The 27,362-nt window shown below is 55.7% G+C and overlaps 3 protein-coding genes across 5 annotated transcripts; 2 read left to right on the top strand and 1 right to left on the bottom strand.

The window, feature by feature from the left end:
- Positions 1 to 3,354: 3,354 nt before the first annotated feature.
- NLRX1 (NLR family member X1) lies at positions 3,355 to 15,586 on the top strand. 3 transcript variants are annotated; one of them, XR_015766606.1, is made up of 11 exons: positions 3,355 to 3,587; positions 5,218 to 5,345; positions 5,903 to 5,972; positions 6,423 to 6,511; positions 7,085 to 7,704; positions 8,083 to 8,904; positions 11,454 to 12,049; positions 12,288 to 12,374; positions 13,098 to 13,349; positions 13,794 to 14,458; positions 14,905 to 15,586. XR_015766606.1 is itself a non-coding variant. In XM_028105895.2 (10 exons), exons 2-10 carry the CDS (start codon positions 5,276 to 5,278, stop codon positions 14,113 to 14,115), a joined length of 2,928 nt encoding a protein of 975 aa, XP_027961696.1. In that variant the 5' UTR covers positions 3,355 to 3,587; positions 5,218 to 5,275; the 3' UTR covers positions 14,116 to 14,665. The 3 variants fall into 3 exon arrangements, 2 of the variants coding, with proteins under 2 accessions (XP_027961696.1, XP_027961697.1); XM_028105895.2 differs by lacking the exon at positions 14,905 to 15,586 and having other exon boundaries at positions 13,794 to 14,665; XM_028105896.2 differs by lacking the exon at positions 14,905 to 15,586 and having other exon boundaries at positions 3,355 to 3,599; positions 13,794 to 14,665.
- Positions 15,587 to 15,607: 21 nt separating this feature from the next.
- NHERF4 (NHERF family PDZ scaffold protein 4) lies at positions 15,608 to 19,673 on the top strand. Its single transcript, XM_028105898.2, has 9 exons — positions 15,608 to 15,812; positions 16,148 to 16,359; positions 16,644 to 16,833; positions 16,930 to 17,066; positions 17,320 to 17,524; positions 17,726 to 17,922; positions 18,019 to 18,246; positions 18,390 to 18,590; positions 18,830 to 19,673. The coding sequence occupies exons 1-9, from the start codon at positions 15,698 to 15,700 to the stop codon at positions 18,857 to 18,859; spliced, it is 1,515 nt and encodes a 504-aa protein (XP_027961699.2). The 5' UTR covers positions 15,608 to 15,697; the 3' UTR covers positions 18,860 to 19,673.
- Positions 19,674 to 20,532: 859 nt separating this feature from the next.
- DRC12 (dynein regulatory complex subunit 12 homolog) lies at positions 20,533 to 24,111 on the bottom strand. Its single transcript, XM_028105736.2, has 6 exons — positions 24,042 to 24,111; positions 23,556 to 23,621; positions 23,069 to 23,188; positions 22,451 to 22,543; positions 20,960 to 21,090; positions 20,533 to 20,661 (listed from the first exon to the last, which is right to left on the bottom strand). Exons 1-6 carry the CDS (start codon positions 24,109 to 24,111, stop codon positions 20,533 to 20,535), a joined length of 609 nt encoding a protein of 202 aa, XP_027961537.1.
- Positions 24,112 to 27,362: the final 3,251 nt, after the last annotated feature.

Here is a 27,362-nt window from a genome sequence, read left to right as displayed (position 1 = left end):
CTCACTGAGCTTACCCCAGCTTTTTCTTTTTCTTCCTGTCTTCTCTTGCCCCCAGGTCATACTTAGCAGGGCTGAGCCATCGGCCACCGGGACGGCAAATAGGTTGGTTGCCTGCGGTTTGGAGTAGGCAGTTGTCCGGAAGCCCTTGAAGGCTGGCGGCAAGATGACCCAAGAAACAGCACATTGTCTCACCCTCTTTCTTCCTGATCCTGAAGCTTGGGCACTGAAGGGGGGGACCGGCATCCACCCTACTAGTGCTGCCTGCAGCGCTAAGTGCCCCAGGCTAGATGAGGGTCCCACCTATCACTGCTGGGGTGCTTGCCTGGAGATGGACTTTCTCATGGGGGCTTCAGGGTGGTAGTGGGAAGAAGTCAGAGTCGTAGCTTCTGGAACTCTAGCTAGCTTTTAGAGGGCATTCCGGGAGCCACCCTTTCTCTGCAGTGATGCCAGCAGATAGCTTCTGAAAGTCCATGGACACAAAATCCCACCATTAAGTAGTCTTTTTTTTTTTTTTTAAGATTTTATTTATTTGACAGAGAAAGACACAGTGAGAGAGGGAACACCGACAGGAGAGCGGGAGAGGGAGAAGCAAGCTTCCTGCCGAGCAGGGAGTCCAATGCGGGGCTCGATTCCAGGACCCTGGGATCATGACCTGAGCCGAAGGCAGATGCTTCATGACTGAGCCACCCAGGCGCCCTAAGTCGTCTTTCTTAAGATTCTTCCTCTTTACTTTCTCTTTCAAAATGTGAATACCCCTAAAAGAGTAAAACATTTATAAATTCACACTTCTATAAGTGCCCCTGGGAGCAAAAGGAGACAAACGGCCATTCTGGAGCCAGCAAGGGCCATTCAGGCACAGAGAACATCTGTAGAGTGGCTCACGTATTTGCAAAGAAAGCTCTTTGGATTCTGACAATAACCCCATGAGGCTGCTAGGATGAGTATTATCATTTCCTCCTCTCACAGAGAAGAAAACCAAGGCTTGGAAAAGTGCCGTGGGCAAGCTCTCCAGATACTGTGCTCCCGCCATGTGAGCCACCTGCGATTTCTCCCACTGGTCCCATCGGCCCTCGGAGGTGTGGCACAAATGCCCTCGGCCCGGCCCGGCATGCTTTGAAATGGGCCCCCTCTCCCTGAGTGCCAGCCCTTCCCAGACTCAGAGATCGCTTCCTTCCATGCAGCCACCTTCTGCGTCAGGGCCTGTGCCAGGGGCTGGAGGACAGGGATGCTTCAGGCCATTCTCCATGCTATGGGTCTAGGGGACCAGACACCCCATCTTGAGGTCAGAGGACAGAGCACATGCCCACAGCGTGACTCATGGTACTTCTGTTTGCAAGAGGCCAAATTATATGTTATTAATAAAGTCTCCATGGCTGTCATAGTCACTGGGGGCAGGGAGGGGAACAGCTTGCTCTGAGCCATGTCCAGTAACTGCAGCCGGACGCCTGTCTGCCTCGTGTGGCTAGGGAAGCGGAATGAAACTAGAAGACCCCCAGGTCTGAAATGTTACCCCTGGAGACCCCATTCGCACTGGTGTTCTACCTCCCCTCCCCTCACCCCATTCTACTCCCCTTTTGGAGTGTCTCTTAAAATGAGAACATGCCAGGCGCCTGGGTGGCTCAGATGGTTGGGCATCTGCCTTCGGCTCAGGTCATGATCCCAGGGTCCTGGGATCGAGTCCCGCATCGGGCTCCCTGCTCAGTGCAGAGGCTGCTTCTCCCTCTCCCTCTGCCATTTCCTCTGCTTGTGCTCTCTGACTCTCTGTCAAATAAATTAAAAAAATCTTAAAAATAAGTAAAAAAAAATGAGAATGTGCCATTTTCCCTATTGTCTGGAAATGCCCTTCCTTTCCCAGACTTATTTTTTTAAGATTTCTTTAATTAAAAAATATTTTATGTATTTATTTGTCAGAGAGAGAGCACAAGCAGGGGGAGCAGCAGAGGGAGAGGGAGAAGCAGACTCCCCGCTGAGCAGGGAGCCCCGACGTGGGGCTCAATCCCAGACCCTGGGATCATGACCTGAGCCGAAGGCAGACGCTTAACCAACTGAGCCACCCAGGTGCCCCTAAAGATTTTATTTATTATTTGAGAGAGAGAGAGAGAGAGAGAGAGAGAGAGATTGAGAGTGGGGGAGGGGCAGGCAGAGAAGCAGATTCCCCAAGGAGCAGGGACCCCATCGCAGGACTCGATCCCAGTACTGGGATCGTGACCTGAGCTGAAGGTAGACACTTAACGGAATGAGCCACCCAGGCGCCCCCTTGCCAGACTTGTTTAAGATCCAATTCAATGTCCCCTCCTCTGCCAGAGTCAGTAACTTCCTCTCCCAACCTTTCCAAAGGCTTCCGTCAGCCTCTGAAGGACCATCACCCGGGCCACCTGGAGGGAAGCTACGGTCTGGTCCCTGCCTGCCTTGTTCTGGCTGCTCAGTACGAACTCAGTGAATGAACACGCAGTCAAGTAGAAATGAAATATCAACTCTGTCTTCAGTCTGGATGGAGAGTAGAGATCACAAAGCCCTCTTCCCAGCCCTGCCCCGAGGTGCCTCTCTATGGCTTCCCCATTGCACACCTCTGTTCAGTGCACACTGCACACCTACATTTGCATGTGGGGTGTGCCCTGGCTGTGGGCGGTGGGTGGCTGTTCCATGGGTGACGTGAGCCCTGGGTGTGCCCTGTGTGGAAGCAGGGGGCTGAGGATGAGGACTTTGGGGACCAGGAAGCCCCAGGGCTAGGCCAGGACAGGGTGCTAGACAAGAAGAGCAGGTTGGCGTGGGAGCTGTCTCTCAGCCCTCATTCTTGCTCCTTTCTTGGTCAGAGTGACCAGAAGACACACAGAGGTCTGGGGTCTGAAGAGCGCCAGGTACAGAGGGAGGACCCAACAAGGCCTTGACTCAGATCTCTGCCAGGAGGTAGGCTGAGCAGGTGAAGAGGCACAGTGGGAAGAATGCCCTGGGGACGGGTAGGTGCTTCAGGAGCGGCCGAGGGGCGAGGTAGGAAGACCCAGTCCCCGGACTTCTGGTTCCCGCCCTGCCACCTCCTCATTAGGTCATCCCACGCAAGTGAGGTCATCCCCGGGCGCCACATCCCCCCACGCCTCGGTCTGCACAGTGGGCCGAACAGCGAGCCCCGCCCGGGAGGGGAGGTGACCGGCTGGCACTGGCGCGCGGCCACCTGCAGAGGGCGCTCGGCGCGGCGGGGCCGGCGAAGATGCAGGGCCGCGGCCACCGAGGGCGGGCGCGACTCGGGGGAGGGGGCGGGGGGGGAACCGCCCTGGAAGTCCCCGCCCCGGACCTGCTCGCCGCGGATCCCGGCTCCGGTCGCCGTCCCCTTCCTCCGCGGGCCGCCAGCGCCCGGGCCGTCCTCCCCGCTGCTCGCCGCCGGGGCCGGCTGCCAGGGGGGGGCCGGGCTCCGCGCAGGCAGGCGGGGCGGGCGAGACGCGCCGAGCCGGGGCCTCTGGGAGGAAGCGAGAGACGCCGGCAGCCGCGGGTGAAGGCCCAACCGGCTCCGGCGCCCCTCGCCCCCGACCGGACCGCTGTTCGGGGCGCGCGTGCTGCGGGGAGTTCGTCCCCCGACCCGGAGGACCGAGCGGGTGCGCTGAGCGGTGGGCATGCCGGCCGCCAACCCCCTTGGGCTCCGAAGCCAACCGGAACGGGGAGAGCTGTTTGGGACCCAGTTCGTGCGTGTGTGTCGGGGGCGGGGGTGGGGAGCTCTGGACCCGTGGGAGCACAGCCCCTGCACCCTTCCTGCGGCGCCCCCTCCTTTCCTCTCTGGCCCGCAGAGCTGGGGTGATCTTTGGAAATTACCCTCACCACCACCCCACCGGCTCCGCGGGTCCCATCTTGAGGCAGTGGCCCTGGAGCCGGTTTGATCCCACTGAACTGGTTTTCCTGAGCTTCCTCAGCTTCCCAGGGCCCTCTCTTCACCCTTCTCCAGCCCCTGGGACCTCTGCTCCGAGCCCCAGCCCCTCCACTGGTTGACCGTGCTTGGCGCGTGGGCTCAGGGCAGCGGATCTTCCCAGAGCCTGTCCTCCCCTTAAGGAGCCACGTGCCAAACAGCAGCACGCTCCATGTAAGGGGCATCAGGAGAGACTTCCCGGAAGAGGGGGCCTTTGAGCAGGGTCCTAAAAGATTGTGTAGCATTCTGATAGGGGAGTAAGACCATTCCGAGCCCAAGAAAGTGTATGAACAAAGTCAGGAAAGTGTGGCCATGAATTTGGGGAGCCTGGCAAATGAGGTACAGGTTGGGGGCAAACTCCAAAAAATAGCTTGTGTGGGCGGGCCAGGGTTTTGGACCCTACAGGTAACCTAGGATTTTAGGGAGGTGATTGGTGGCTGGGATGAGGGGTTGGAATGGGGTGGGGTGAGACTGACCTCATTGGCTGGGAAGGAGAAGGAGGGTCGCCAGAAGCCCACAAAGAGGGTCTGAGGTAGCACAGGAGGGGCATAGGGACCATGGGGTAGGACCAGGCTGGCAAAGCCCTGGGAGAAGGAATCAGTAGGACTGTTTCAACTGTATGATGGAGGGGAGAAGATCTGAAGACCAGGAGGTCAGGCTCCTGGTATAAATGTGTGATTGGGAGGATCGGCAGTAAAGTAACTAAAAGGGGAGGGGGGTAAGGAGCATATGGGTGAAGCTTAAAGCACAGGCAAGGTGGCCATATGGGAATGTCATAGGAAGGTCATTCTTTTGCTTATTTATTATTTATGCCAACCTCAGAGGCAGCTGACATAAAAGTCACAGAGAAGATAAGATGATAAAATCATTAAAACTCAGCTAACAGGACCTGATAGCTGGGGGGGGGAAACAGAGGAGAGTGGATAATTGTTCCTTGAAAATATACTTTCAGAAAAGCCATTGAAAATGAACACAGGACTTGTCTGGGCTTGCTGGCAGCCAAGCAAAAAAAGGACACCTAAATAGAGCAGCAGTGCACTAGGGCTGGGACCCCGGAGAAAGGCAGCCATGGAGGCTCAGGGGGAGAGGCGGAGGGGGTAGGAGATAACATGGCATCTGTCGAGTGCGGGATATAGGAGAAGGAGTCAATCCGAAGGCCAGCCAGGGCGTTGGCACTGCTGACATTAAGGAAGGGCTGATGCTCCCCAAGGAGGAAGGCCTTTCTGTAGCCTGCACAGGGAGGTAGGGGTGGGATGGGGTGTGTGTGTGTGTGTGTGTGTGTGTGTGTGTGTGTGTGTGGTCCCTTTACACAGGTCTTCTTGCAGGGGAACAGGATAGAAGGTGGTGTACTAAGTGCCCTGGGCTCTCACCTTCTTCCCTACCATGAGGTGGGGCCGCCATTTGCCCAGGGCCTCTTGGGGCTCTGGCCTGGGAGGAGCGCTCCAGTCAGCAGGTGAGCTGGAAGCAGGGGTTTCTGTCTCTACCTCTCCTCTTCAGAGTCCAGATGGTGTCTCCAAGAGAGCAGGGATCCAGACACCAGGTGTTCTAGCTCTGGCTCTGTGATTCATGTGCTGTTGGCCTTGGGCAAGTCACCTCACCTCCCTGAGGTTCCCTTTTTCCCATCCTAAACGAAGGGAGTCAAGCTAGATGATCTTCAAGGGTCCCTGTAGCTACATGAAGTCTAGGATCACTCGTCTGATCTCATTTTGCATTCAACAAATATTTATTGTGTGCTATGTACCAGACCTTGTGCTAAGTTCTAAGTATGTGATTATAAACAAAAACAGATGTGATCCCTGCTCTCATGGAGGGGGGTGGGGCAGAAATGAATGTTAATCAAATAATCACACAATGAGATGTAAAAGTGCATAGTAGCTGCCACAAAGAGCAGTACGTGATGCGATGAGAACAAATACTGGGGGATTTGATGTAGACACGAAGTCTGTGTGTTGGTGGGGAAATGTGGATGGGATCTGGATGTTATTTCTTTCTTCACCTTTCTCTCTGTAGATGAACGAATCCCCTTCCTGATCCACTGGAGTTGGCCCCTTAAAGGGAAGCTTCCCATTGGGCTCTCTAGGTGAGGCCTCGGGGTCATGCCTTAGAACACATCTGGGCACAGCAGAGTAACCTGGGAAGGGTCAGGACTTGGAGAGGGCTTGACCGCCTACCCCCCCCCCCCCGCCGGGTGACGTTGGTTTTCTGGGAGTGAGGAGGGTACAGAGTCAGCTACCAGGCCTCAGACGAAGTTGGTTTACTTTATCTACAGGACAGGTGAAGAGGGCAGCCAGAGGGGGAGGATCTGTGGGGGAAGTGGGTGGAGCCTGGCAGTGGCCAGCCTGAGTTCCAGGGGACGAGACCTCAGTCCCTGGGAAGAGTGTGAGAGTCAGACAAGGCTCTCGACTTGGGTGTCCGGGGTCAGGCCTAGATCTCAGAGAGCTAGAAGTCCAGCAATTCAGACAGGCCTGGGCTCTGAGCCTGTCCAGAGGCTGAGCCCAGGAGCCAAGCCCCAGCTCATCCTTGCTCTCAGGGCCTTTGTACGTCACCGTGGAAGCTCAGCGGGCAGTGGTCCTCCATCAAGAAGCCATGGAAAGTTGTTCCAGGGCATCTCTGCATCGGGTAAAGGGACTGACTGCTCAGTCGGCCTGGCGGGGCAGGGGCTGGCTGGGATCCCAGTGGTGGGGGAGTGGGAGGTGGGGAGTTGGGTCTGGAGGGAGAAGCAGGCAGGAAGGAGGAGGTGTAGAGGATCCACCGCCATCATCCATCAGTGGGCAAACCCTACCCCCATCGCCCATTGTCCACCTGTCCATGTCTCCCTTCCTGCAACACGTTTGCTGTGCACACTCACCGCACTTACCATATATAAAGCACTGGGAGGGATACATCATCCCTTCCCTCAGCAAACCGGCTCTAACAGCAAGTGGAGATTGTGCACAGACACCCACAAAGCCATTCAACCCAGTCTTGGCTGCACTTGTCTCATGGCTCGCCCCTTTCCGCCATGGGGGTTCCAAACTTTTTGGACAGTCTGTTGTCTGAGAGAGTCCTATATACATAGCACGGTTCTGGGTCTCTGTGTCCTGGTGCTGCATCTTGCTCTGTGGCCTGACCCTACCACCGCCCTGGCCAGCCCTAAGCTCCTGCATCTTGCAGCCCCTTTCCTTGACCCATTCCCCTTGCCTTCTCATCCAGAAGCTGTCCAGTGTCACCGCCGGAATCTGGCCGAGTGGTTCAGCCGGTTGCCCAGAGAAGAGCGCCAGTTCGGCCCGACTTTTGCACTGGACACAGTCCACGTAGACCCTGTGATCCGCGAGAGCACCCCGGATGAGCTGCTTCGCCCATCGGCGCAGCTGGCCCTGGAGCACCAGCAACCCCTGGCCAGGCTCCCCCCACTGGCCCTGTCTCAGCTCTTTGACCCAGATGCCTGTGGGCGCCGGGTGCAGACAGTCGTGCTGTACGGGACGGTGGGCACGGGGAAGAGCACGCTTGTGCGCAAGATGGTCCTGGACTGGTGTTATGGGCGGTTGCCAGCCTTCGAGCTGCTCATCCCCTTCTCCTGCGAGGACCTGTCCTCCCTGGGCTCTGCCCCAGCCTCCTTGTGCCAGCTTGTGGCTCAGCGCTACACGTCCCTGAAGGAGATCCTTCCTCTGATGGCTGCTGCTGGGTCCCGCCTGCTCTTTGTGCTCCACGGCTTGGAGCGGCTCAACCTCGACTTCCGGTTAGCGGGAACAGGGCTTTGCAGTGACCCCGAGGAGCCAGAGGCACCAGCTGCCATCATTGTCAACCTGCTGCGCAAGTACATGCTGCCCGAGGTGAGCGGCCTCCCACCCCGCCGCTGCTGCCCCTAACTCGTCCCCTAAGGACGCTGGTGTCCCAAGCCCACGTGTTTATTGGGGTGGGAGCACAGGCTCTCCGCTATTCAGACCTGCCCCTCCACGTCCCGGCTGTGTGTCTTTGAGCGAGTCCCTCACTTTGCCCAAGCTCTGTTTCCTTCTCTCCTAGAGCTATCCCGATCAAATGAGATCCTGCCCAGGAAGCACCTGGCGCAGGGCCCTGGGTCACAGCCGGGGCTCGGGCATAGTTAGAATTATGGTGCTCATCCTCGGACGCTCAGTCTTCAGGGGCTCTCTGGGGAGTGAGGCAATCAGGACGCGAAGGTCCTTCTTAACCCTCAACCATGTGCTCCCCAGGCCAGCATTCTGGTGACTACCCGGCCCTCTGCCGTCGGCCGAATCCCCAGCAAGTACGTGGGCCGCTATGGCGAGATCTGTGGCTTTTCCGATACCAACCTGCAGAAGCTCTATTTCCAGCTTCGCCTCAACCAGCCGGACTGCGGGAACGGAGCCGGGGGTGCGGGTATCTCAGCCACGCCAGCTCAGCGTGACAGCCTGGTGCAGATGCTCTCCCGCAACCTGGAGGGGCACCACCAGATCGCCGCCGCCTGCTTCCTGCCCTCCTACTGCTGGCTTGTGTGTGCCACCTTGCACTTCCTGCATGCCCCCACGCCACCCGGGCAGACCCTCACGAGCATTTACACCAGCTTCCTGCGCCTCAACTTCAGTGGGGAGATGCTGGACAGCACCGACCCCTCCAAGTTGTCCCTCATGGCCTATGCAGCCCGAACCATGGGCAAGTTGGCCTACGAGGGGGTGTCCTCCCGCAAGACCTACTTCTCCGAAGAGGACGTCCGCGGCTGCCTGGAAGCTGGCCTCAAGACGGAAGAAGAGTTCCAGCTGCTGCATGTTTTCCGCCGGGATGCCCTGCGGTTTTTCCTGGCCCCGTGCGTGGAACCAGGGCACCGGGGCACCTTTGTGTTCACTGTGCCTGCCATGCAGGAGTACCTGGCCGCCCTCTACATCGTGCTGGGTTTGCATAAGACGACCCTGCAGCGGGTGGGCAAGGAGGTGGCCGAGCTCGTGGGCCGAGTCGGGGAGGACGTCAGTGTGGTCCTGGGCATCGTGGCCAAGCTTCTGCCCCTGCGAGCCCTGCCTCTGCTCTTCAACCTGCTCAAGGTAACAGCCCCAGCACCCTAGGCTCTCAGCACAAACCCCTCCCCCCCCCCCTTCACCACTTGCTCCTCTCCCGGGAGGCAACTGCTACTTCCCGCATAGCCATGAATCCTCTTCTTGACTCTGGTTTCAGGTTTGGGCAGTCTGGCTTTCCATGGGATCGAGACACAAGGGAGGGGGAGAGAGAAACCACAGGCTGCGCAAGCCTTGAAGACTGGGAGGGGGATGGAAGGGCACAGGTCCTTTAATCACAGTCCTGTGACCCTAATGACGATTGTCGTTTTGCATCTCCTTGTCTTTGTTGGTGGGAGGCGGGAGTCGCTACAGTCCAGGGTCTGTCCTCTGCTTTGCGGGCCCAGAAACTCCACTGTCTCTGTTCCCCCAGAGGTGGTTAGACTCTGGGAATGATGACTCATCCTAACGAAATCAACAGAGACAAGTTTATCAAGCAGATGCCGTTTTATTCATTTATACCAGGAGGATAAATGGCATTGGTAATTGACTTAGGATAGTGCAGGCCTGTTCCAGAATTCCAATTACAGGCCTGAGGACTGTGTGATGAGCAGGGCGGATGTGCTAGGTTTTTGAGGGGAGGAAGGATCCACCCTCTGGTGATGTCTATCAGGTGCCTCGTAAATGAAATATTATTATGATTCTTTTTTAGATAAAGAAACTGAGGCTCACAGGGGCTAAGTAATTCACCCAAGGTCACTCATATATTGGAAGAGCTGGGATGAGTCCAGGTTGTGTGATTCCGAACACTGTGCTCTCTCTGCCAAACTTTACTGATGTATTATGAATATTTCTCTTAAGCTTCGGTGCCTTGCTAGGTAGGGAACCCTGGTCCTCTCTAGGAATGTTTTGGTAACTCGTCTTGAGGAGGCAGAGCCCCGGTCAGTGCTGGCAAAATTTTAACAGGTTTTCCTTCGTGTAGGCAGCAAAGAATAGGGGTTAGGAACAGGGATTCAGTAATCCAGCTACGTGGGTTCAAATCCAGGTGCTGCCACTTACTAGCTGTGTGATCTTGGACAAATTACTTAACCTCTCTGTGCCTCCAAGTCCTTATCTGTTAAATGAGGATAATACAGTCTCTATCATGGGCCTAATATGAGGATTAAACGTATTCATCCTCAGGACCTGGCACATAGTAAGTTCTATTTAAATGTTTGTTAAACATGAAAAACAGGATGAGGCAGCCTGCCCCTTCTCCCACCATTGCCTCAGACAGGGGGGTAATGGCCATTGCTGAGGCCAGCCCACCTCTTTGAGGATGGGCTTGCCTGCTCTGGATTACAGTGAGAGGCTGTGGTCTCCTGACAGGGTTCACCCTATGGTTAGCACCACAACTCTGAGCCCCCTGGGAGGGAGCTTGCCTAGCAGAGGACTAGTCCCATCTGTTTCTTCAGCCTGTTGACTCAGCTTCCCTGGGTGACATTTCCTCATCTTGGTCACCAGGTGACTGTTGAGAGAGAAGCACTTGAAACTCCATGGCAGGAACCTCACCTATAAAAAAGTGAAAAAAACAAAACCAGTCATTAGAGAAGCTGCCACAAAATAGCCTCGTAACTCCTTGCCAGAGGTCTGGGCTCCTTCTTGCCTTTCGGCCACAACACGAGGCTGGGTGCCGATGTCCCAAATCCGTCCAAACATTAATTTCTCCAGCACCTGCTGTGTGCTAGGCACTGTGTTAGATTCTGAGGAAGAACAAATGAACAGAACCCCGGTTTCTGCCCTTTCTGGCCCTCCAGTAAGAACACAAACAGGTCACCATAACCATGTAATTTAAAGTTGTGGTAAGTGCCTAGAAAGCGAAGTTCCAGGTGCTTTGAAAGTATGTAAGTGGGGGAGCTGGTTTGGGGGGAGTGAATAGGGAAAACCTCTCTGCAGGAAGGACATTTAATCTGATCCCTTAAGGATCAGCCAGGAGAGGAACTGGGGAAGGGGGGCAGCACCCCAGGAAGAGAGTACAGCTTTGAAGGAAGAGAACTGGGGTACTGTAAAAAAAAAAAAATCCTAATAATGAAGCAAAAGCACAGAAGCAGAGTGCGTGAGTGTGAGAGGTCTGTAGTTGGAGGCCGCACGACTAGCAGGGGCCAGATCCTGCAGGGCCTCGAAGGAACAGGAGCGACGTCAGTCCTCGTTGCTGGGATGACCCCCGTGTTGTGGAGGATGGGGATGTCTTCGTGGCCCCTAGCCTGGTACCAAACAAAATGCACAGCAGATGCTAATTCCTTCCCACCACTGGGCTTGCAAATGTAAGGGGTGTTTGGGAAAAAGAATTTCCTAAGGGCCCGTGTGTATGGCACAAGTGTCGAGAGGTGAGTCTGGAAAGGTCAAATTGGGGCCAAATCATGACACATTTTCTATTCCACATGCGCACTGGGGAGCCATGGCAGGTGCTGTGGCGGGGGGAGTAGTATGATCAAAGGGTGCTGCGGGTTTGGGATGGACGGCGAGGCCGGAGCGGGCAGGCAGAGTGCGCCTTTGGCTGAGTTTCAAAAGCTAAGCGGCCACATGCGAGGCTGCAGCACCTTCCCTGTGCGTTCTCCCAGGTGGTGCCGCGAGTGTTTGGGCGCATGGTGGGTAAGAGCCGCGAGGCGGTGGCCCGGGCCATGGTGCTGGAGATGTTCCGAGAGGAGGATTACTACAATGACGACGTCCTGGACCAGATGGGTGCCAGTATCCTGGGCGTGGAGGGCCCGCGGCGGCACCCGGACGAGCCTCCCGAGGATGAGGTCTTTGAGCTCTTCCCCATGTTCATGGGGGGACTCCTCTCTTCGCACAACCGGGCCGTGCTGGCTCAGCTAGGCTGCCCCATCAAGACCCTGGATGCCCTGGAGAACGCCCAGGCCATCAAGAAGAAGCTGGGCAAGCTGGGCCGGCAGGTACTGCCCCCGTCCGAGCTCCTTGACCACCTCTTCTTCCACTACGAGTTCCAGAATCAGCACTTCTCCGCCGAGGTGCTCAGCTCCCTGCGCCAGCTCAACCTGGCGGGTGTGCGCATGACGCCCCTCAAGGGCACAGTGGTGGCGGCCGTCCTGGGCAGCGGAAGGCATGCCCTGGACGAGGTGAACTTGGCCTCATGTCAGCTGGACCCTGCTGGGCTGCACACACTCATGCCTGTCTTCCTGCGTGCCCGGAAGCTGGGGTGAGGACCCGTCTTCAGGCAACAGGCCTGAAGACTGGAAAGGGTTGGGGGTGAAGGGGCGGGAAGAGAAGGTGCTAGGGAGACCAAAGGTGGGGAGGAGGGAGGAGGGGATGGGATGAAGAAGTCTGGTGTGTGTGGAGGTGATGAGCAATGGGAGGGAGGGCACAGTGGGTGGACAGGCTCCATGCTGAGCTCCTGCCTTGCTTTTCCCCTTCCCTCCGGCCACCTGCTGTTCCAGCTTGCAACTCAACAGCCTGGGCCCCGAAGCCTGCAGGGTCCTCCGGGACCTGCTGCTGCATGACCAGTGCCAGATGACCACCCTGCGGTGAGTGTTTTGGTCGGGGGGGCCTGGAGGGAGGTTCTGGCCATCCTGGTGGCAGGCTGAAGTCAAGGGTGAGCTCACACCTGGCGCTGGCCCACCTATACTCTGGTAAAGGGGGTGGGAGCCTAGACCCCAGCCTGCCCCGCTCTCCCCAGGTCCAATACAAGCAGCAGCGTAAAGGAACGATGCCACCAGGAATAGGTGCTCAGAAAGCCTCTCAAGTGGCTAAAACCAGCGTGGTGGGGGAGGGGGGATAATACCCAGGCCGGTTGCCTGGTAACAGTGCCAAGGATGCCCTCCCAGGATGTTCCCTGTGGCCTCGCAAGGATGACCCTAATGCTGGGCGCTCAGTAGATGCTTCCAAAGTGCTGACCGATTTACTAGGAACCCAGAAGCCTGGTTGGAGGAAGGGGAGGTGAATGAGGAGGGGGGAGGGCCCCGGGGCAGGGGCATCTGGGGGGGGAGGTAAGAAAAGCAGGAAGAGGAGAAATCGTAACGATGAAGAGAGGGGAGTCAAGGGAGGAGGAGAAGCCGGCTCCCACCCTGCTCTCCCTCCCCTGCAGTGCACAGGTTGCACCCTGCTTCTTCCTCCTCTTCTCCCGGCCCGCGTTTCTTTATGGGCTCGCCTTCACCCCAGGCTGTGTGTCCTTTGGGTCCAAGTCCTGACGCCTACTGCAGGGGCACCTGCCACAGTCCCTCATAGCCTCGGGGTGTTTGTGGCTGTAGGCTGTCCAACAACCCGCTGACGGCGGCTGGTGTGGCCCTGCTGGTGGAGGGGCTGGTGGGAAACAGCTCACTGACGCATCTGTCCCTGCTGCACACGGGCCTTGGGGACGAGGGCCTGCAGCTGCTGGCTGCCCAGCTGGACCGTAATCAACAGCTGCAGGAGCTGAATGTGGCCTACAATGGTGCTGGCGACACGGCGGCCCTGGCCCTGGCCCAAGCTGCCCGGGACCACCCTTCCCTGGAGCTGCTGCAGTAAGTCTGGCCCCTGGGCCCACTGTCCCATCCTGGCCAGAAGCTGTTCCCAGCCCTCCGGCTCTCCCTCTCTGTCTCCACCACTTTTTTTCCTGCCGTAGGGCCTGTCCTCTATCCTTGCCTTCTTGAGGATCTTCGTGGACCAGCTTCTGAATCAACCCATCCCTCTGTGATTGGCCCTTACCCTGCCCGGGTCCCCTACTACCGTGTTTCTCTTAGGGTCCTGGTGGCCCCGTTCTTACTGTCCCTGGTCCTGCTGAATTCAGGTGTCATCGCTGCCTCCTGTTGACCCCCACCCTCCGTCTCTGGCTCACTGCAGACGCTTGCCCCATCACATTGCGTAGCCGGGGGATGAGTTACGAGAATTCCCCTCTCCGGCCAGCACCCTCTGCCCTCTCTCTCAGAGCTCTGCTGAGTGGCCTCTTCTCTTCTCTCTCCTCCTAGCCTCTACTTCAATGAGCTGAGCTCAGAGGGCCGCCAGGCCCTGCGGGACTTGGGCAGCACTGCTAAAGGGGGTGCTCGGGTTGTGGTGTCGCTGACGGAGGGGACAGCGGTGTCCGAGTACTGGTCGGTGATCCTTAGTGAAGTCCAGCGGAACCTCAACAGCTGGGATCGGGGCCGCGTCCGGCGCCACCTTGACCTTCTGCTTCGTGATCTGGAAGACAGCCGAGGGGCCACCCTTAATCCCTGGCGCAAGGCCCAGCTGCTGCGAGTGGAGGGTGAGGTCAGGGCCCTCCTGGAGCAGCTGGGAGGCCCGGGAAGCTGAAGCAGGGGCAGCAGCCACCTAGCTGTGTGACCCCTGGCCCCACGATCCTTCCCTCTGTGGCCTCCTGGTTTGCACTACTGCTTCCAGAAAGATCCCTCTGGGGCTGGAGGTAAAGGAATGGGTTCTCAGGTGTCCCATGTCCATCCATGGCTCCCAAGTCTGGAATTTCCAGGGTCATGAAGCAGGCCTCCTCTCCGTTCTGCGAGGAAGACTGAGAAAGACTCCTTCAGGTGGCATTTTGGTGGCCACTTGCCCTGCGGCGCCACCAACCTGGCCTCTCTCCTCTCGGGAGCTTCTGATTGTGCCACCAGGGGGCGCACTTCTTAAGTCGCCTTTGCCAAAGGTGCGCCATCCGGCTGTGTCCGCGGGCCTGCGCCTTCTGCCTTGCTGCTCTCCAGAGGACACTGAGGATGCCCGCAGCCACTTTCCTCTCGCTTCGGTGCCTTCTCCTCCCCCTCACGTCCCCTTCCTCACCACCGTACCTGGGCTCGGTGGCTCTGAGGGCCATGTGCACTGCCCTGCTTCCATTAAAAGCTATGTCTTCACCTACTGTGGCCTCCTCCTTGCCTGGTGCTTTCAAATAAGAAAGGGTACTGTTTTTGGTCATTCTGGTAAACTATTGACCACTTTCTGTTGCAGGTGGTTCTCGGGCACTGGGTTCAGAGGCAGTGAGGGCCGAGGTGGGGGGGGGGGCATGAATAAGATCCTGAGGGGTGGGCGGAGGCCATGCTGGGCCATAGGACTCCTATCATCTTTTCCAACATACTTATCCCAGGCTTGGAATTACAGGGACCAGCAGGTGATCTGCCTTTGTCTGCCCAGAGCAGAAGCCCGGACAGCAGCGGGGTCTCTGGAGGAACTCCGGGGCCCAGGAATGGGGGCAGGAGGAACACGCGTACTTCCCCAGAGGATAAGACTGTCCTCCCGTTAACCATTACCCCATGACTTCTAAGGCAGTGTCTTTAAGGAGGCGGGACGTGGCGGGCTAGGTGGGAGGGTCAGCTGGTTTTGATGAACCTTGTCCCTACCCTGAGCGCCGGGTCGCTGGTCCAACTATGGAGGCAACTACAGGTAGGTGGCCCAGAGAAACCCTCCAGTGGGGGCTTTAGGGCAGGGAGAGGGCAGGGTGGAAGGCGGAGGCTTTGGGGACCAGGGTGTACTTGTTGTTGAGGCTTGGAGCCCCGAGGCAAAGAGACCCAAGTTAGGAGAGAAGAGGTGAGTGGATAAGTCTGTCTTCCTGGTCCACGCCCTGTCTTGATATGCTCAGATTTCTGTGCCAGGGACTAGGAGGAGAAGGGAAGGTCCTTTTGGAGCAGAATGGAGGGGCAAACCCTGAGAGTGGGGGTTCTCCTAAGTCCTTTTAGTTAATGACGTGGAAGAGGAGTTGGGGTAGGGAGAGAATGCACCCCTCCTCCCCTCCTCCCTTCTTTACATAGCAGATCTTCGGGACCCAGCCTCGTTAACGATAACTCGGTAAGTGCCGCGCTGGGAAGGGTTGGGGCAAGGGGCGGAGGGAATCCAAGGTGGGGAGGCTCTTCAGCTGCCATTAGCATCTCAGGGAGAGGCTGGGACCAGAGTCCAGATGTCAGCTTGCTCCTACCTGCATCCCTCGCCTCCTTGCAGGAAGTTTGAGTTTAACCCAAAGTGGGGCATTGATAATCCTGTCCTCTCTCTGGCTGAAGACTACAACCCCTCTGGTAACCCCCTGGCCCTGGGCAACCGTTCCCTTTCCCCAGAGATACCACAGCTCCTCACGGCCTCCCATCTCCTTGGTAACCACTGCACTCTGCCTCCCTCTGATAATAGCCTTGGTGGGGAGTAACTATGCGGAGGTAGGAGGGGGTTGGCTGTTTTCTTTTGTCCAAGCCCCTCTGCCCACGTGGTATTTGGCCTCACTGCCCAACACCTAACTGGGTAGAAGCCTGCCCGGTGTCCTATCACCAGGGCAGGGTCGTTGGCCAGGCCAGGGTGACTTGTATGTGGGCCTTGTCCCCTCCCCTCCCCCTCTTCTGTTGCCCACCTCCCCCTCTAGATCTCTGGAGCCTGCAGCGGCCGCGTTTCTGTCTGCTGAGCAAAGAGGAAGGCAGGAGTTTTGGCTTCCACCTGCAGCAGGAGCTGGGCAGGGCCGGGCCTGTGGTGTGCAGGGTGGAGCCAGGCACCTCTGCCCAGCACCAGGGTCTTCGGGAAGGGGACCGGATCCTGGGGGTGAATGACCATGTCGTGGAATGTGAAGACTATGCTGTGGTGAGGTTGGGCTGGGGGCCTCCCTGTGGAATAGAAGGACGTTCCATAGCACCTCAGGGAGAGAGAAGTCAGTCGGTCACCTCCCTGGATATATGGGGGCAGCACCCAAGCCTCAGCCTCCCTCACCTCCCAGGATCTAGGGCTGTCCAGGTGGGAATGGTTGGGTGAAGGCGTACAGAAGGAGCCATTCACCCTGGCTCCCGGGGTGAAAAATGGAGGTTCCAGGGACTGGGAGTTGGCAAGAGGAGGTGGCCCCGACCTCATCCCCCACGCCCTCTGTTCAGGTGGTTCGCTGCATCCGGGCTAGCGGTCCTCGGGTGCTGCTGACGGTCTTGGCGCAGCACGTGCATGACGTGGCTCAAGCTCAGCAGGGCAACAGTGCCCCCCTCTGTCCTCCTCTCGGCCCGCGGGTCCGGCCCCGACTATGCCACGTAGTGAAAGATGACGGTGGCTTTGGCTTCAGTGTCACCTACAGTGAGCTTAGAGGCTTGGGGGGCGGAGGCCAGGAGGTGGATCTCCGCCCTGTTCTGGGCAGCCAGTGGACCGAAACTTGCTTTTTTTGGCTTCCAGGCCGTCAGGGTCCTTTCTGGCTGGTGCTGAGTCCTGGAGGAGCAGCAGAGCGGGCAGGGGTGCCCCCGGGGGCCCGGCTGCTAGAAGTGAACGGGGTCAGCGTGGAGAACTTCACTTACAGCCAACTCAGCAGAAAGGTATGGCTGTAAGTTTCCCTGTTCATCCTCATGCACCAGGGCCCCGGGGCCTTGCCTCAGGCAGCCGATTCGTCCCCCACGCACCTCATCTCCGAATTTGACCTTGTACCTCAGGCCATCCTGCCCTTTACAGTTGGTCCTAGGCTCTGCTCTCCCCGACCCTTGCTGCCTCCTTCCTGGGGCTGTGAGGAGGGCCTGCCCCTGCCTTCCCTACCCAGGTGCTTGATGCTGATGCCCCGCTGGGTCCCCACAGCTTTGGCAGAGTGGAGAGCAAGTGACCCTGCTGGTGGCAGGGCCAGAGGTGGAGGAACAGTGTCGCCAGCTGGGAATGCCCCTGGCTGCGCCCCTGGCAGAGGGCTGGGCCCTGCCCACCAGGCCCCGCTGTCTGCACCTACAGAAAGGGCCCCAGGGCTTTGGGTTCCTGCTTCGTGAGAAGAAAGGTCTTGACGGTCGCCCTGGTGAGTAGGAGCCCCAGAGATGGGTCGGGAAGGTGTGTCTTGGGGGCGGGCACACATGGGGTACACAGAAGACCCCAGCCCTGAGCCTCCTCCTCTTCCTCCGGCGTCCCCCCCAGGCTCAGTCCCTCCGGGTGCCCACGGTGGCCTGGGCTGGTGCTGGAGTTCGTTGGGGGAGGAGCGATGAGGATGTTTATGTCCCAGGACAGTTCCTGTGGGAGGTGGACCCAGGACTACCAGCTGAGAAAGCCGGGTTGCAGGCCGGGGACCGGCTGGTGGCTGTGGCTGGGGAAAGTGTGGAGGGGCTGGGCCATGAGGAGACGGTGTCCAGGATCCGGGCGCAGGGCTCCTGTGTCTCCCTCACTGTTGTCGACCCTAAGGCTGACCGCTTCTTCAGCATGGTGCGAGTGAGGGGCGGGGCTGGAGTGCGGGCAGGGGTGGAGCAGGGCTCACGTGGAGGGAGAAGCTACAGGTCCGTTCTGTCTGCCTCCTTCCAGGTTCGCTTGTCCCCACTTCTCTTCTTGGAGAATGCGGAGGCTCCTGCCTCTCCCCAGGAAACCTGCTCGGCCTCTCTGGTTGAAACCAAGGACCTACCAGATGAAGGAACAACCATGCCTCCTGTCCTGGGCGGCTCCCACCAGTGCTCCCTGTACCCTGGGCCTGGCGGTGCCTATGGCTTCCGACTTAGCTGTGTGGCCAGTGAGCCTCGCATCTTCATCTCCCAGGTGACTTATGCCCCATGGACCTTGGATCTTTCCAACCATTTGCCTCCTGATGAGCCTTCATCTGCTTCCCGCCCAAGGTCTTAGAAGGTCCAGCAACTTTTCCATGGTATCCCGTGTTTTGTCACCCCTCTCTTCGCCACCAGGTGACCGTAGGAGGTTCAGCGGCCCGGGCAGGGCTGCAAATGGGAGATGTGATTCTGGAGGTGAACGGGTATCCCATGAGTGGAGAGAATGACCTGGAAAAGCTTCAGCAGCTGGCCGAGGCTGAGCCACCCCTCCACCTGAAGCTGGCAGCGAGGTCTTGCCCAGGCTCGGAAGCCTGCAACCCCCCCAGGTTTGGAGAGGTGAGGAAGAAGAGACAGATGGGCCATCAGCAGCCAGAGAAGGATAGAGAGAGTCAGCGAGGAAGGCTACAGGGTGAAGCAGTGTGGGGCACGCGGGTTGGGACGCTAGGCCATGGTAGGTGGGGACAGAGGGACCCATGGAATTAGCTGCCATTCCTGGGCATTGCAGTGCAAGTGGGGGCCGGGAAAAGGAACTCTTAGCATCCTTGAATGACCTTCTCTCTTCTCTCTCTGCTCAGGACTGGGCTCCAGCGTCAGAGCTGCTATAGTCCTCTCCTACTGGGCACAGATCTGCCCAGTGGCCTTCCTGTCTTCACTCTCCGGCTGGCAATGGTAGGAGCTGAGAAGCTCTCTTTTAAGCCAGAAGGGACAGCTCTAGGATTCTGGGCACCTCCAATCACAGGATTGCCCAGGGTCTCCCTCCCTTCCCTGGGGCCCACCTCCCAGAAGAAGGTGTGGCCAGAGGCCTTAGGCAGGCCCACTAGGGGGAGGTTTGCCCTCTGGTTCCAGAGGAAGTCCTACGGGAGCTTTGGGAGTTGTGTTCCCATGGATGAGTGGTGTGATTTTGTGATTTATAATAAATTATACTCTTTCCCGGCACAGAGCTCCTAAAACCCTTGGAATTTCCTAAGTAGTGAAAGTGATAAAGATGTCTTCTTTTATTCATAACAAGCCCCTTTCAACCACACCTAACTTTGTTAAGGAAGTGACTTTTGGAAAGCACCTAAGGATGGGGGACTGGTTGCCAGGGGAACCAACCATGTGATTAGAGGGTTGGAACTTTCAGCCCCCCCCACCCCCCCACGCTGGACCTCCTGGGAGGGGAGAGGTGCTGGAGGTTGAATCACTCACCAACGACCAATTGTGTCATTGATCATGCCTCCATAGTGAAGCCTCCATGAAAAACCAAAAGGATGAAGTTCTGAGAGTTTCCCGGTTGCTAATTGCGTGGAGGTGCTGTGAGGGTGGCGCCCCCGAAGAGAGCATGGAGCTTCTGTGCTCATGCCTTGCCCACAGCATACTTGCCATCTGGCTCCTCCTGAGTTGTGTCCTTCGTAATAAACTGGTAAACTAGTGAGTAAACAGTCTCTCTGAGTTTCGTGAGTCACTCTAGCAAATGATGGAACCCGAGGAGGGGGTCGTGGGAACCTTTGTTTCTGGGCCAGTGGGTCAGAAGCACAGGTGACAAGCTGGACTTGACACTGGCGCTTGAAGTGGGGATAGTCTTGTGGGACTGAGCCCGTGGCCTGTGGGATCGGATGCTCTCTTCACATCAGTAGCGCCAGAATTGAGTTAAATTGTAAGATACCCAGCTGGTGTCCACAGAGCTGTTAGAGAATTGCTTGGTGGGGGAACCCCTCCACACACACATCCACACACATGTGACTGGAAGTGAAGTAGTACTGGGAGTGTTGCCATAAAATAGAGGAGGAACACAGAGTTTTCCCTTTAGAGGTGGGCTGTGGGGCTGGCTAGGATTGTTCCAGATGGAACTTGCCCTAGGCGTGACTCCTGGACTCTCACATATATTGCAAGAATTTGGAGACCAGTTACACCTTCCCTCTGCAAGCACCTCAGGATTGTGGGGGCTGGTGCCTGGTCACTATTGGTCTATTATAGAAATGGCCTTGGCCCCCACAAATCAGGCTGCCTCTGTTGGTGGGGGGGAGGGGGATAGGAGATGGTGATTTGAAGGGACCAGAAGAGCCCCAGACTCAAGGCATGTGGCCCAGTTTCTCTAAGAGAGGAATTGAGAGTTTGTCAAATTTATCTCCTCTCCTTCGGTCTTCAGGGTAATGGGTCAGCCCAGAACCAACATGCCCCCAAAAGGAGACACTCATATCTGCCAAAAAGCCACAGACCACAGTTCTGTTGAGTTCTACATCAAGACAGCTTTATTGCTGGAGCCTCTGAGGGCCCCAGAGACTAGCGGCTTACAGCTTCAAAAATCCAGGGGGTTGAGTCCAAACTGGTGGAGCTGCTCCTTGTACTTGGCGTGAAGTCTCAGCACAGCCCCGTCCCACTGAGGCTTGACAGCTCTCAGCTTGGCCAAGAGTTGGTCCAGGCTGCCCTGCAGACACCAAGCTTCAGGCCCCAGGAAGGGAGAGGGTAGAATGAGGGGTGCCCCAGGCCTGTCTGTAAGCTTTCCTCGCTGGTGTCTTCTTCAAGTTCTTACTCTTAGTAAGTAGGCATGGTTGTATTCCCCTGGCTGTCTGCCCTCAAGACAGAGCAGGGTTTCCTGTGGGGATGCTGCTTCTCCTTCCCCTGGTCTGTCATTGATGACAATGATAGCAATGAACTAGTTGGGGTCTGGGGGCTGGGGGAGTGCTAGGTACTAGGGTGGTTGGGCTTCCAACGGTGGGGCTTACATGTAAGATTTCCTCATACTTGGCCTCCATGTGTGCCACATGGGCCCGAAGCTTAGCCAGGGTCTGGTCCCGCTCTCCGAGGGCCCGCTCAGCCTCTTGCCGTGCAGCCTCGGCCTCCCTCTGGCACGTCTCTGCAGGGCAAGGCGGAAGGATGAAGGGGACTGCATAGTGATGCTCTACCTGTAAACAGAGTCTCCAAAGGCATCTAAAAAGCAGAACTTGAATGGGATCATCCCAGACTCCCCCCAGGATCATCAGTTTTCCCACAGTCCGTATAAAGCGCTGACGTACCCCATTAAGGTACAGAGAAAGTAATGGGCTTGGGACAGGGATGTGGGTCCAAAGTCTGGTTGTCACTTACTCCTTGTGTAACCTCGGACATGCCTCTCTCTGAGACTCAGTTCCTTCATCTTTAAAGACAGACTGATACAAAACTTATAGGCTTACCGTGAGTGAAATGTGAGAATGTATGGGAAAATACCTAGTATTTACAGGAGGTGTTCCATAAATGCTGATTGAGTTTAAATTTGAGATAAGGCAAGGATTAGGAAAGGAATTCAGGGTCTGCCTGGCAGATAAGCAATTCTTGGGTATCTGTAGCTAAACTGAGGCTATTTTAGGGACGCTGACTTAGTTGGTAGAGCCTGAGACCCTTGATCTCAGGCTCATGAATTCAAGCCCCACGTTGGGCGTGGCACCTAGTAAAAAAAAAAAAGAAAGAAACTGAGGCTATGTTAGGTTAAGAAAACTTTGAGACTGGGCGCCTGGGTGGCTCAGTTGGTTGGGCAGCTCTGTTGGCTCGGGTCATGATCCCGGAGTCCCGGGATGGAGTCCCACATTGGGCTCCTGGCTCGACGGGGAGCCTGCTTCTCCCTCTGACCCTCTCCCTTCTCATGCTGTTTCTCTCTCTCTCAAATAAATAAATAAATAAAATCTTAAAAAAAAAAGAAAACTTTGAGACCACAATTGTGAAAGATCTTATGTGCCATGCTAAGATAGTTCAACTCTATCCCTTAACCAAGAGAGAAAGGAAAAACTTCCTGTTCTTTACATTTTTGCTTATCTGCAAGGTTCATTCCTTTAGTTAGCAATAATTATGCAGGACTTGGCATGCACTTGGCATTGAAGATACGAAAGTAAATAAGTCAAATATCTTTCCTTAGTTTCATTGTAAAAATCAGCTAGGAGGGAATATATTTCGCTCACGACAGACCGTGGCAGGGGTGGGGCGAAAGATCTGGATTTGGAGAGACCATCGAGAGAGGGAGATGGGGTGAGAGACTCAGGTCTGCTTTAGTTACAACGTAGAGATTTTTGCCATCTTGAGCCCTCTGCTCCAGTCCTCCATGGTGGGACAGTCAGTGGGGAAAATGGTCCAAGAGCCTAGACTGCAGTCTTCTAGAGAAGGACCATCTTCAGTCCACCCCTGCAGGCTGGACCTTGTCAGTGCACTTGAAGAGAAAGGGCTTGGGGGGGGTTGGGGAAGCCTACCCAGCTGCTCCCGAAGGCCTGTCACTTCTTCCTCCAGCTTCCTGCTGTGGATCTCCATTTCCTTCTGCAGGGCCCGGCACTGACGGCTCATCTCTGTGGTGGGGGCAGAGGGTGACCAGGGACCGGGTATGGATGGAGTAGTGGAGAAATGAAGGGAAGTTGTGGGTGGGGAAGGGCCTGCTTGTCCCAATGGGACAGGAGCACAGAGACCTTCTCAGTTCTTGTGAGAAGCTGACAGAGCCTGAACACCTGGGGAAGAGCTAGGAAACCACACCCCTTCCCCCGTTCCAGCTCAGGACCTGGATTCTAGCTCTTCTCCTCACTCACTCCCAAGGCACAAATGAGACAAAAGCCATGTAATTTTTTGTAATCCACATTGCAGGAGGTAATCCACAAAGCACGTGGCATCGGGCATCCTGGAAGGTTCCTGCCCGGGATCCAGGAGTCTTTCCTTGGGTTCCTTTAGGCCCCTGCCTGATTGATGCTGAGCCAGGAACGTTGGGGCTAGGCGGGGCAGATGGAAGTCCTCCTCGGTTCCCTTCCTTGCATCCTCTGGCCCTCCTGATTGTCCTCTTCCAGGCCCCTGTCTCCTGCCCACATGCCTGACCAACCACACACCTGCATAGATGGCCTTCCCCTCACTTCGGGCCTCCTCCAACTCAGCCTCCAGCACTTGCAGTCTCTGCCTCAGCTGCTCTTCAGAAGCTTTGGCCCGGCGGGCCTCATCCCTCCGAAGAGCTGTGAAAAGTCCCAGAGCAATGCTCACACCTGGCTGGGGATCCCACTGAATCAGGCCCTGTGGGCTGGATAGACTCTGCCCACCTCTGGGAACCTGGTGGCAGATCCCCAGCCTCTCATTCTCTCTCTGGGTTGGTTGGATGGTTTTTCCCCTAGAATCCCATGAGCTCTTCATTTCTAGGAAGGAGAAGCTCCACGTTCTGCTTATAAAAAATAGCTATCCTCACGCACCCTTTCCTTTCTCCACCAGGGGACGGAGGAGAGGTCAGCTCAGCCTCCTGCCACAGCTCCAACTGTCCAAGCCTCCAGGATGCAAAATGCCGCCTTGCCCCACCTCTGTCGTCCCAGAGCTTCCAACCCTTCTTACCTAAGTGGTCTTGGAGCAGCTCCTTCTCCAGCACTGTCCGCCTGTGCGTGGACTTAGCCTCCACATCTGCCCTGGCAAGTTGGCAAAGCCTCAGCTTGTCATGATCTCAGCCTTCCCCACGTCTCCCCATCCTCAGCCCACACCCTGGACTTTCTTCCTGCAGTTCCGAGGGCCTCTAAATGAGGGATCTCTGATGGCAATCTACTGAGTTCACCCCTGGGTCCCGGCTGCCCAGCACAGAGGAGATACTTGGAATATGGGTGATGACTATATTAAGGAAGGCACAGAGCCAGAAGGGCATCATGGAGTTGGGTGCATGCTGATTTCCCCAATTTCCCAGCTCCCTGGAACCTGGGCGGGGGGTGGGTCATGAAAGCTCCATCTTGTCATGCAGAGGGCTACATTCTCTCTGGAGCGCCTCTACTTGGTCTCCAGGCCAGAGCATGGAGAAGCAGGAGGCACTCACCTCCAGCCGCCCTGACTCACCAGAACCCGCATCCTCTTTCTTTTTCTGTGCCCCAGTTTTCTTCCCTTTTTCTTTGGTCTTGGGTGGCATCTCCTTGCTGTCCTGGGGAGGGAGAGGACTCACATTTATGCCCGGGGCATGGGGCTCCTTTCCCGACCCCTAGATTGAACCAGGAGTCCCAGGAGAGTTAGAGTTCTAGTCTCCAAGTCTGTCTCTTCTACTTTCCAGAAGCTTCCATTCTTGGTCTCCTTGGAACCTTAGGCAAGGCTGGGGTGTGGGGAGGGTGGAGCTGTTTCTTTCTACCAGTCAGGTTCTATGGGCAGAAATCATTCCTCTCAATCCTCTTTTGGAGAAAATACATCTCAGTACTTGTCCCTTCCCTCTTCCCATCATCCTTACCCTGCCTCTTCCTACCTGTGGGATCCTCTCTGGCCTCTGTTGTGTCTCCCTGTGGGGAGGACCCACTCATGGGGAGGGGCAGAGAAAAGGCCCAACCAGCTGGGAGCCCAAGGAGGAGCCTGGGTTCTGGGATCCAATCCAGGGTGACAAACTTCCTCCGAGGGCAGAACTGGGAACTGCACGGTTGGGTTTCTGGAGACCGAATGTTGCCCAGGTAACTGGGAAACATGGAGCTCACAGACAGGTGGAATGTGCCAAGTACAAAGCTTAAAAGAGCAAGGTCCTGGAGGGTCGCTTCTCTCCTTATCCCTAAATCCTAAATGTAGTCTGAGGAGAAAAGGCTTCAGAGCCGGTTAGTTATGCTTCATTTCCATGTAGCAGTGCCTGAAGTTTGGAGACTTACAAATTACAGACTTACACATCTGATATGATGCTGTTGTGCTGATACAGAGGAAAAGTGCTGACAGTGGCCATTTTAGGCGATTTACATCCCTAGGGCTCATGAGCGAGCACATGACATTATTAGGCTTTGGGAAGGCATTCTATAGTGTCTGAGGGGAAGAAGAGCAGGAGAAGGTAGCCGAGAGAGTTTCTCATTTCAGAGAAAGGAGACACAGAGGAGAGGTAGACCCAAGGACTCCAGGGTGCTGACATAGAGGGAGGCAAATGTAGAAGAAAGGATATTGGTTATAGACAAGAGCCGTGAGTTCTAGACGCCCTCCGGTTATGTAACCTTGGGCAAGCCATTTAATTTTGCGCAACCTCAGTTTCCTGGTCTTTAAGTCTTTGACTCTGTAAATCCTGAAAGGCCTGGATTTTCACTGGGTATTCACAGGGCTATCTTCCCTTGTGGGGACTTAATTTACTGCCTCTCTTCCCCTATTCCCTAATGTGGCTGATTTTCAGCCTGGTGCGGGGAAACTACTTTGCTAGGCTCCCCGCAGTATTGAGTTGGTCGGAGCTCCCTCTAGTGGACTTGCTCGTCCTCCGGAGTCTCCTAAATTTTTCTACTTAAATTCTTGGGAGGGGTGCCTCCCTCTTGGGGATACTTCCTACCATCTTGTGGGGGGTCATGAGTGGTTGGAAAAACAAATTTAGGGAAGGGAGAATGATGGGTGACTTTTCCTTGTCCCCACCGTTCTTCCAGCCCTGTGCCATTCTGGAGACTTGTCATCGGTCTGTCACCTGGATCTCTGGGCACCATACTGGCTCGAATGAAAACAACAAAAACATCAGGGATTTTCCTCTTGGGGATCAAGGAAACTGCAGACTCTTTAGATGTTTCTCTCTCTCTCTGTCCCCCTCAACACTCTTGGTCAATTGCCTGTCGTCAGGAGCAGATCTGAAGAAATAGCTTTGAGATCTGGGATTTAAAAATCCTTCCTCTGGGGAGTGGACAGACTCAGGTGGGGGCTGATTCATGTTTATTTGTCACCTTCGTGGCTGCAGGGAACTTCTCTGACCCTTCAGACATTTTACAGAGTAAAGAGAAGAACCAGGCTTGCCTTCTCCGGGGCTTATAGTTCCTGTACCCCAGGGTCAGATAACTTTGTGCACAACTCCCAAATCTGGAGAATACTTTTCTTCTCATGTTGAAGTGTGTTTTTCCTTTATTCTTCCTCCAGAACTCTTTGCCCCTGCATAGGAATGCAGTAGACATTCCTGCCGCAGTCTTTCTCCTCATCTGGAAGCCTGTTTGGGGTCATTTTCCAGGGAATGATTAGGTTCTGCGTTACGCTGATGCATGGGATGACATTTTGAGGACATGGCTTACTGAATACAAACAACATATCATGCCTCAGAAGAGCATTTACTTTTCAAATATGTTCAGTCAACCGACTTTCAGGTGCAGAATGAGGATGTGGTTTGGGTGAAGGTGAAATGGAATAAGAAAATTGCCCCATATCACATGATGTGATGATACGAACTGAGCTAGCTCTAGAACAAGCCAAGAATGCGAATGACATTGTGATCAACAATCCAGTCCCATCTTTAGTATACATTGAAAACAAGCCAAGTAAAAATTGTGTGTGTGCGTGGGGGGGGGGGGAAGGTCAATCTTTCCTTCTTTTCTCATTAACTTCAGTTTAGAAGTGAAAATAGGAAAGATCATCTCAGCAGAACTCTGTCTTCCTTTGAATAGGATTCCATCTGGGAGTTTTGAAGAGATATAGAGGAGAGAACTGTCACTCTCTCTGCTGTATTCGAATGTGAGAGATAGGTCATTTGTATATTTAAAGAAATATGGCTTTTTCTCTTTTACAGGGCGCCTGAGCGGCACAGTCAGTTAAGCAACTAACTCTTGATTTTGGCTCAGTTCCTGACCTCAGGGTAGTGAGAACCCCACCCTTGGGCTCCGCACTCCGAGCAGAGTCGCAGTCGCTTCAGATTCTCTGCCTGCAAACCCTCCCTCCACGCCTCGTTTGCGTGGCTCCCGCGCGCGCATGCGCACGCTCTGTCTCGCTAATAAATCTTAAAAAAAAAATCACGTCTTTTTTTTTCTTTTTAGAGAGCGCGGAGGAGCAGAGAGAGAGAATCTTAAGCAGGCTCCACACCCAGTGCAAGCCCAATGCAGGCCTCGACCTCATGAACCTGAGATCATGACCTGACCTAAAATCAAGAGTCAGAGACTCCCAGGCGCCGCAAGAAATATGGCTTCTGCAAGCAGAAGCGAAGTACAAATTATGCCATTATATTCTATCCAGGTGGTACTGAAGCTAATACAAACTGGAAGCCTTTAAAGGAAGCCAGAGATGTGTACATGACCCAGATGAACCCATATAGGCCCAAGGGTTAATTTCTCACCTGTATTCCATTAAATCTAGGTTTGACGATGAGGGGGGAAAATACCCTGTGTACTTACACTATGTTACGTACTGTGGAAGACCAAAGTCAAGACAGCATAGCATAAATTAATGTGAGGTAGCTGTGAGAATAAATGG

Source organism: Eumetopias jubatus, unplaced genomic scaffold (assembly GCF_037043125.1).
Source record: "Eumetopias jubatus isolate StellerSeaLion01/CBP00866 unplaced genomic scaffold, mEumJub1_p1.0 scaffold_13, whole genome shotgun sequence".
NCBI classification, from domain to species: Eukaryota; Metazoa; Chordata; class Mammalia; order Carnivora; family Otariidae; genus Eumetopias; species Eumetopias jubatus.
Note: the sequence above shows the minus strand (reverse complement) of the source record. Positions and strands in the feature narration are given on the sequence as shown.